Below are 9,642 nucleotides of genomic sequence, written 5' to 3'. Positions count from 1 at the left end.
TAGGTTTGCGTCCGAACGCATCCCTACAGACGGCGGGTTCTTCCACAACCCCTTACGGGGCCACAGATGCGGGTCTTAAGTGTGCACTCTTTACCTGAGCCTCAACTGCGCAGGCTACCGCAGGCCGGTACTATTGTAAATAGTACCGTCTAAAAGACGTCCCTACAGTACAGTGCAGCGGAGGACCAGTGAAGGGTGATAGATAAGGATGAAAACAGGCCAGTTAGCCCATCATGATGAATTTATCAGGAATTAATCATGATAGTTTCCAGGGAGAACCGCGAGGAGGTCGACCTGGTTGGGTATATTACTAGCAATGGAATTCTCAGTCTCCATTACTAACAATCCGTTCCCTCTCTCCCTTACGGGGTTATAGGTACGGGTTTCGAGTATAGTCTCTTTACCCGAGCCTCAACTGCGCAGGCTACCGCCTGCGCATCACTATATTTAGGCCCAAAGGGCAAGCCAGCACTATTGTAAATAGCGCCGGCTGAAAGAAGAATAAAATTGAGAAGAATTATTAAGGAAATGAAAATGTCGTCGACCGTGCAAGGCCGGGTTAACCATCGCCCTGCGGGGGGGCTGCTGTGCGCAGAAGATCCCGCGGTAATGCACCTATCGCGTCCGGTGAACGCGCATGTAAGGAGGCCAGGTCCCTAAGATGTTGGTGGCAGCCATTGTCCGCCCGGCTGAATATTGTACTAGCCAGCTGACGGACAAATTCCTCCATAGTGGGGACTGCGAAAACTCGGGCAATTACATCATTACGGACGTAACGACCCGCGCCTGCGCACAGTCGCAGAACGCAGTTCTGTTGCACCTGCATGTGCCGCCGCTGTGAGTCAGAACACTGTGCGTACCACGCAGGGGAGGTATACGTCAGCTGCGAACGAATATAGATATACCAACCTTCGTTCGCAGCGAGAGATTGGATCGCAGGACCGGCAACACCAACCGACAACATGGCCCGTGTGGCTTTAGTCTGTGTGACCGCGCGGTTAACCTGCGGTGTCATACGTAGCAACCGGTCGACATTCCTACGGCCTCAGGAACTCGGGGCCGTAAGGTAGATCTACCTTTACGTAGTCCTCTCTGAAAACCATCAAAAAGTCAAAACTGCTTCAGTCATAGACTAAGGACTAGATTATGATGCCATCGAAGTCTTTTTTTTGGTCTTTGCCAAAAAAAAAAAATTAAATGTCATTGTCAAAATCTACCTAACCTTACTTAACCTAAAAAATTCCAGACAAATTATCTTTTTGAAGACTAGGCAGCATGGTCTCCGACCTTAGCCTGTTCCAAACGGAACAAACGTACTAAAAAAAAAAAAAAATTAACCTAAAAATTTCGTTAAATCGCTTTGACGGTACTAATTATTTATTTTTTCTCTTTTCGAGTTTGACATTCCAGATAAAATGAGTGATTTATCAGATTTCTCGAGCTCTAACACTAAAGGAGCAGACTCGGAATTGCAAGACTTTCTTTTAGCAGAGAAACAAAAAGCGCAGTTTCACGCGCAGGTAATTTTACGCAATAATTTCATTTTATATATATTCCTGTTTTACAAGTTATAACTAAATTGGTACTAATAAATTTATATTTATTATATACACAGTTATATAAATAACAGTACTTCTACAACAAGATAAATTTAGATAAACTATTTAGCAATAGAGGTCAAATTGCCGCCTTTGGACAGTATTAATATACTCAAAAGATTGGCCGCATTTCTTCTTTGTACAGACAGATTAATACTGATCAAAGTAGGCATCAGTCTTTTCGTCACTGAAGATGAGTGAGATATTTATTTAAATAATATTCTAAATTCTAGACTCTGAAGTCCCATTTGATACTTTTTATTTATATATAAAATATATGTTTGACTAAGAAATAGATAGGTAAAGTTTATCATAATAAATAAATTGAGGAAATAAATAAATAAACCTACTACTCTCTGATCATCTGGATACTAAATTAAGTTATAATACTTCATGTGTACAACCAACACAGTATGCAATTGAAACCTTTTAGTTAAATCAATGATATAATTACATGAAAACAAATTTTATTTTCAGATCCATGAATTTAATGATTTCTGTTGGGATAAATGTGTAGACAAGCCAGGAAGTAAACTAGATTCACGCACTGAAACATGCATCACCAACTGTGTAGAAAGATTCATTGATGTTTCTCTGCTCATTACCAACCGTTTTGCACAAATGCTTGAGAAAGGAGGTGGCATGCATTGAAAATTGTTTAGTTGTAAATATTTAAAGATAATAGTGATTCTATTCTACATACATTATGTAATTTTAATATATGTTGATACCATAACCTACAATTTAATAAGTAGAAAAATTCAAAACATCATGTCACAATTTTGTTTAATATATGTTTGTGAACAATTATTGACATTATATAAAGAATTTGTGAATATATAGATGAAAGATAGTGAACTTTACTCAATTAGTAAATTCTAAGTAATATTGATGAGTTACATTATGTTTCTATACTTGAATAGTATCTTTATAGTACAGCACATAGGTATAGTCCATGTACTCACACAAAAATTATCATATTTAATCTAATATAGTCATCTTCTGTAAGGGTATTTTCCTTACAAAACATGACCTGAAAAGGAATGTAAAAATAAATATATGGTCAAAAAATAAACAAAATTGTTGCCTTACTATTAGTTTTAATTCAATTTACTGCAAACATCATTTCAATAATCCTTAACTACTCCAGAATTATAAATTTATTTGACACACCATGATTACAAAAATTGTGGCTAAATATAACCACAGTCGAAATGACTGACAATGTGCAAATGTAAGTTTATACATTTAAAAGTATTTTTAAATAATTTTAATATATAAATATATATCATCCCTCTCAAAACAACAGCAAAGCCAAATTGTGGTTGTCAGTTCACCTGCCAAGTGTGGGAACTAGAAGCAAAACCCTTCTTTATTGAGGAAGCCTATGTTCATCAGTGGACAGTCAACAACTGATAGGATTGGGATATATATATATATATATACATATATATGATACAAACTACTATATATGGAAATAAATTGTACAGATCATACTTGATAACTTCACAGACTGATTAGATCTTGGTCTTTCACTACATGATTTGATTCATGAGTGATTGCTATGAAATAAATAGAAAAATATTTCTTTAGAGATTTCTCAATAACAAATTATGTTAAAATTTGTAGCACACAAGTATGTAGTATTTTAGTTTGCAGTAGTAAACATAAGTATGAGAAGACATATTGGGCATTAAATAATCTTATCAGTAAATTTATATAATTAATACTCTTGCACTCAATGTAATGTAATAATGCCCTATGTAAAAAATTAAGTAAGAGAGTTATCTACCAACCCTACCCAGTTTAGTATCTGTACGTGGATCCGCAGTAACAGCTTGAACAGCAACAAGTGCCTCATTTATTTTCGTTTGTAAATCTCTAAGATCCTGCACAAAAAGTAGCTTCAAGACATCAGCTGGCTGTTGTATAATGTTGGCCTCTGTCTTCGCCACATCTATATGAGGGGAAGTCTTTAGTATTTTTGCAATAGCTGCTAATCTGTACTTTGGATCTGGATGTGGGCCAACTCCAGTAAGTGCAGAGACCCTTTCTACACCAGCTTTGAAAGCAGGGCTTGAAACTGAAATATATAAATTATTAGTAAAATTCAATGCTTAGTAAAGAATATGCATAAGGGATAGAGTATTTACATTTACATAGTCTATTTTTCTAGTTATTACAAATAAAATATTTGAGTCAGTTATGTTAAATTCATAAATGAAAATCTTTAGTGACAACATTTAATAAGGTATATTGACTGGCCAATATAAGGTCCTAGATTAGATTTTTAGAACAATTTAACAAATGACATTTTTAAATTGGTTTGAATGAATGTAATCCCAATTATAATTTGTAGTATCATTTATGGAACTTGCTTAACATGCAAAAATGAATAAGGATATTAAACTATGACTAGATAATCACAAATTATACTTACAGTCGAGATTGTCCAAAGGGTTCGTTGAGACAACATTAGGTGCTGCCTGTTTTGGCTGTTCAATCTTAGCATTCTTATACTTATCAACTGAAAGAATAAATTTACTTTTTTTACAAATTATATTTGATTTGACAAAAACAATGAAACTATTAATTCTTCATGTATGTCGTAAAACTAAATAATTGCAGTTTATGTTGTATCTGTGTTACATATAAGCATATTATAACAATGTAACAAATAAATAAGTATATGTTTACCATTATCAGCATATTCTAATCTAACTGCATAAGACAAGAGCCAGTTCAGCTGTTCATTCGGTTGACCCTCAGTAGCAGGACTAACAAGGTCTCTTTGATAAATGTCATAAGCTTCCTTCCAATTATCTCCATCGATATTCCGTAGACCTTCTCGTTCTTCGATTTTATAATGTCTAATTTTCTGATCCTCCAGCCACAGAACCACGCTTCTATATTCCTTTTCGTCTGTAAGAAGTCACATAATAACAATATTAACAAGCTATTTTCTGTCGATAAATATCAAACCTAATTAGGTCGTAATATGGCAAAATGGTACTCGCCTTCACAATTAAAACTTTCGGGATTAGGATGGCCAAGAGCAGTTAACTTTAATTTAAACATTGTATTAGTATATAATGAGAATTTTCTGTTTTCGGTGAAATTCAATAAAATTAATTTTCAGTCATGTCAGAAACACAGATTAGGTTAGTGATGTACCGAGTCACGGTTATAGACATTTTGAGCCGATTCAAACTAACTCGAATTCTGACACTAATAATTCATTATCTACTTTGTATGTAACCAAATATGTAAAAAAATATTGAAACTGTACTTTACATACAAAATTGAAATAAATAATCATGAACCCAATATTGGTATCGAGTACCTGCTATTCTCGAATTCTAGTTAATATACGTTTTTGTCTTTGTTTCATTGATTTATTAATTTTTTCGTAATTTTACCAGAAGCAAAATTATTAAATATCGGAACATTTTCATATTTATTTTAATAATAATATAAGAAATTCAATTGAAAAAATATTTGAGTTTAATGAAATACTCGAAAACGCTTTTTCTGAATCTTCAAATCTAAGTCGGAATTTAATTATTTTTTTACATACATACATACATATCTGTCACGCCTGTCTCCCATTAGGGTAGACAGAAACAATGGAACGCCAAATGCTTCGATTTAAACAAACCTTTTTCGCTTCTTCCACATTCATCAATCTTTTCATACACGCTCGCCGGTTACGGGTACTTATTAATTATAACATAATTATTTTCTCTTATACTTAAATTATCGAACAAGTATGAAATAGTACCTACTTGGCATATTTAGTATGACGTATATACGTACAAAGGGCATACAATAGAAATAATATAAATTAAGAATAGATAGTCAAAACTGAAATATCCAAAGCAGTCGTAAAGCTTTTAAAAAATAAAATAAAAACAAAACTAAAGACTAATTCTCAACAGACGGGATATTAAAAAGGAACAATATTATATATAGTATCCTTTAAATCATCGGTTGCCTACTTTCTTCTTATGCAAATATAATTAGTAAAAAGTGGACGAAAGATACGCCATCAGTTGCTATTTTAAGAAGAAAGGAAGCAAACATATAATTTAAATTTTTTATTTTATCATTCTTTCTATGTAATTCCTTGTTTTTAGTATTAAACTGTTTTATCTCTTTTTTGTGTCATTCCCATTTATAATGAAATTGATAAAACAGTTCAATAGCTAAAATAAATTTATAGTAAATTATTTTTTTTTATGAATAAGGTTAGTGTCTTCCTATTTCTAAAGAACTAATAGTAACTTATGATTAGACTTTATGGGCCATGTCCTTTGCATGACCAATTTGGATAAAATTTTAAAATAGCAACAGTATCTATGATGAGGTTTATGCTCATGTCAAATTCATCACGAGTACCAGGCCACTGGCCTGACTCACTTTGAACAAAAATCATTCAAATAAGTCTGTGCACATTACACATATATACAACCATTCTTGAAATTTGAAATTTTACGCTACATAATAGCAAGATCTTATATAATTACAACTTACAATACTTATTTTAAAATATAACTTATGGGTGTCGATATTTTTGGAAAAGATATTTTAATTGCAGAATACCATAAATATTCTTTTATATTTTTACTGTTGATATTTCGAGCTGGTTACATAGCATCATTTAATTTGATTTATGCATTGACATTGCCGATTTTTAAATAACTTTTGTAAATTGTTACTTTTTTATTTCTATTGAAAATGTTATAAAATAAAAATTACGTTTCTCATAAAAATAATAACTTTCAATATGTCATGGATTAAAGAGAACTGTGTTTCATTCTTTCAACTTTTTTGTATTAAAGTAGTAAAAACTGGACGTATTCCTCAACACATAGCCTTTATAATGGATGGAAATCGTAGATATGCAAAAAAACACTCTGTAAAGAGTAGTGCAGGTCATAGCAGAGGTTTTGACAAACTTTCCGAAACTTTAAAGGTTTGTATACATTTTTCTGTAATAAACATGTAAAGACAACAATTACTCTTGTACATAATTTACGGATTTTATATTCATATTTAATGCTTTTACTTAAAAGTAATATATTTTTTTTTACAGTGGTGTTTAGATCTTGGTATCCCAGAGGTTACAGTATATGCATTCAGTATAGAAAATTTCAAGAGAACAGAAGAAGAAGTAAATGCACTTATGGACCTTGCTCGTGATAAATTTCAAAGACTTTTAGATGACATGTATGTATTTATTATTATAAACATTAATTTTACGGGAAAGAAAAACATTCTGATGTGAAGATTAAATGTAATACAGATTATAATAATTTGCAATATATTTTCAGAGATCAAATAAATGAATGGGGTGTACGCGTACATATAGCAGGGAGGCTGTCTCTTCTGCCAGATGATTTGAGAGCTCTAGTGTCTCGTGGTATGCTTGCCACTCAACACAATAATAAACTCAGGCTGAACATTGCCTATGCATATACAGGCAAGTATTGATAATTATTTATTTTCTTTTACATTTTTAACATCACACCAGTCTCTATCTCACCAAAGACATAAGTGATATATGATAAATGCAATCAATTATGATTTATTTTTTATATAAAGACTTATTTTCTACTATATATTAAATTCCTAATATTACATACAAATTTTTTAATATTAATATACTAAAAGGTATTTTTTTAATGAATGATAATGGAATGGTAACTGTGTATGCTAGGAGTATATGCTGGCAGAGCACCAGAGAGGGGTGATAGGTGAGAATAAAAAGGCAGGTCAGTTAGCCCCTCATGATAAATACACCAGAAATTCAGCACAATGGTTTCCAAGGGGGACAGGGTATATTGCTAGCAATAAGGACTGATAGCTCATATTACTAACAATTCCCTCCTCCCTCTTAGCGCCAGGAGGTAATAAACATAATTTCACATTTATAATGTTAGTAAGAAAGTAAGGATATTAATGAATTATTGATAACAACTTATAGGTCGAGATGAAATCAGTCGTGCAGCATCACATATAATAGATAGTGTTAAAAATAAAGAACTAAATGCAGATGACATTGATGATGAACTTGTGTCAGCAACTTTAGAACTCGGAGAACCTGAACTGCTGGTGAGGACGTCTGGTGAAGTCAGACTGTCGGACTTCATGCTTTGGCAGGTAGGACATTGTTTTATTAATTTGTATTATTTTATTACTTTTGATCATATATTCTTTATTTAAATATTTTATATTGTTTCTCTTATATTTAATATTTTTTTACTTGGTAATTATATTGAATATACAATCTTGGCAAGTTTATTGAAAATGATCATTAAAATATTAAATCAATAAGAGAAAAAAGACTATATATGTTTCTGAAATCAATTGATTAGTGATTTGGACCTGGTCTCTTATGTTTATTATAAATATATACATAAATGAGTCTATTTATTAAAAAGTCTATTTCCATTGTTTTATTTTTCTGTCAAAATATGCAATAAATGTAGATAAAACATGACAAAATATTATGACTAATTAATGAAGGTATGATCTCTTAGTAAAGGTGTCTATTAATCAATGACACACAATTATAATTCTATTCATATTATAAATGTGAAAGTTTGTAAGGTTGAGTGGATTGATGATATTTGTCACTCTTATTGAAACTCTTTATCTATTTTTTATGATTATGCACCTAAATCAAATTTGGGTTAAAATTGATTTAAAAATAAAGCAAAATGGCAGGAGATTTTGGATACCTCACAAAAAATATAGTAGAACTGAGAATAACTTTTTTAGAGTCTTACATCTAATTTTTAGTTATTTAAAAGGTGATTACATACTTTATTTCAGGTGTCAAACACAGTGCTATATTTCTCTGATGTGTTATGGCCTGAGTTTACAATTTGGAACTTGTTGGCGGCTATAATACATTTTCAAAGACATGCCCCACTGCTTAAAGAAGAAGGAACTATCAGTGATACTAAACAGACATTTTTAAATAAACTAGAATTTAGAAGAATTCAAGAATTAGAAAAATACGTTACTAATTGTTAAAAAATCAAAAATTTATTATTTATTGTTAAAAATTAAATATGTGTAAATACAATAAATAAGTACAAACTACTACTTTTAGGTATTTTTTTTTGTGTTTTCGAATATGAAATAAGTAGGTACTAAATGAAAACTCGCTCTTCAAGGATTCAGTAGTATTGCAATAAAAACCATTGCTTGTATTTTTTCATATAATGTAAAAAGGCAAATAGCTAACATTTAACGATTATAACATAGCAAATAGTTTAACTCCAATCCAATTCGTGCCATGATCACACCATCATGAAATATAGAAAATGTAAACAAACAATAATAATTATAGTACTATTGCAAGCTATAATGGCGATGGCTTTGAGGAATCGACAACCGATGGGGAAGAAAGATTCTTGAGTCGTAACCCCGTACGAGTAAACGCAGTGTAGGACGCCCCCCCCCCCCTTTACTAGATGGGGTAACGACCTCTAATGCATTGCAGGGAGTCAGTGGATGTACGTGGCTCAGGACCGTTTCTTAAGACAGTGTATGGGGAGGCTTACGTTTAGCAGTGTACACATAGTATCTGATAAAAAAAATACATCTGCTAAGGACGCGGATAGTCATCAACTATCCAAAAAATTCCCATATGGTTAAAACAATATAAGTATTCTTCAATCCTTCTAAACCTTAAAGGGCATTTTCTACGAAAATCGATTGCGTGTACCTCTAAGGTGTTTCTGCCACCAAGCTGTAACCATATTAGTTCTCAGGAATAGCAACGCAGAAGTATACAGTATATACTGTTTTCCATGATGTTGAATATTACTATATATTTATTTATAAGCGACTGTAAAACAGGAGTTATCATTCCAAATTACAAGTTTATTCAAACTTGAAATTTATTACAAAACAAAATGAAATCTCCCTCGTTACATATTTCCATAACTTTTAACTACATGTGTAAAAAAGTTCCAACATTTTTTGTTTTAATTAGAGTAGCTTTCATTAAAATATTTTCACTACAGAATAA

General features: G+C 32.0%; 4 protein-coding genes across 4 annotated transcripts; 2 read left to right on the top strand and 2 right to left on the bottom strand.

The window, feature by feature from the left end:
• Nucleotides 1-224: 224 nt before the first annotated feature.
• LOC128200872 (uncharacterized) lies at nucleotides 225-1,471 on the bottom strand. Its single transcript, XM_052895668.1, has 2 exons — nucleotides 1,339-1,471; nucleotides 225-1,232 (listed from the first exon to the last, which is right to left on the bottom strand). The coding sequence occupies exon 2, from the start codon at nucleotides 1,013-1,015 to the stop codon at nucleotides 560-562; it is 456 nt and encodes a 151-aa protein (XP_052751628.1). The 5' UTR covers nucleotides 1,016-1,232; nucleotides 1,339-1,471; the 3' UTR covers nucleotides 225-559.
• On the top strand, nucleotides 1,270-2,689 carry LOC113523327 (mitochondrial import inner membrane translocase subunit Tim8). Its single transcript, XM_026909248.3, has 2 exons — nucleotides 1,270-1,520; nucleotides 2,076-2,689. The coding sequence occupies exons 1-2, from the start codon at nucleotides 1,416-1,418 to the stop codon at nucleotides 2,247-2,249; spliced, it is 279 nt and encodes a 92-aa protein (XP_026765049.1). The 5' UTR covers nucleotides 1,270-1,415; the 3' UTR covers nucleotides 2,250-2,689.
• On the bottom strand, nucleotides 2,679-4,780 carry LOC113523326 (RNA transcription, translation and transport factor protein). The gene is made up of 4 exons (XM_026909246.3): nucleotides 4,616-4,780; nucleotides 4,296-4,520; nucleotides 4,039-4,125; nucleotides 2,679-3,681 (listed from the first exon to the last, which is right to left on the bottom strand). The coding sequence occupies exons 1-4, from the start codon at nucleotides 4,674-4,676 to the stop codon at nucleotides 3,383-3,385; spliced, it is 672 nt and encodes a 223-aa protein (XP_026765047.1). The 5' UTR covers nucleotides 4,677-4,780; the 3' UTR covers nucleotides 2,679-3,382.
• Nucleotides 4,781-5,989: 1,209 nt separating this feature from the next.
• On the top strand, nucleotides 5,990-8,711 carry LOC113509081 (dehydrodolichyl diphosphate synthase complex subunit DHDDS-like). The gene is made up of 5 exons (XM_026892362.3): nucleotides 5,990-6,573; nucleotides 6,694-6,827; nucleotides 6,932-7,080; nucleotides 7,585-7,760; nucleotides 8,436-8,711. Exons 1-5 carry the CDS (start codon nucleotides 6,385-6,387, stop codon nucleotides 8,637-8,639), a joined length of 852 nt encoding a protein of 283 aa, XP_026748163.1. The 5' UTR covers nucleotides 5,990-6,384; the 3' UTR covers nucleotides 8,640-8,711.
• The last annotated feature ends 931 nt before the right edge of the window (nucleotides 8,712-9,642 follow it).

This window comes from Galleria mellonella, unplaced genomic scaffold (genome assembly GCF_026898425.1).
Source record: "Galleria mellonella isolate WM207_F2 unplaced genomic scaffold, CSIRO_AGI_GalMel_v1 utg300, whole genome shotgun sequence".
NCBI classification, from domain to species: Eukaryota; Metazoa; Arthropoda; class Insecta; order Lepidoptera; family Pyralidae; genus Galleria; species Galleria mellonella.
This window is presented reverse-complemented; position numbering and strand designations above follow the sequence as displayed.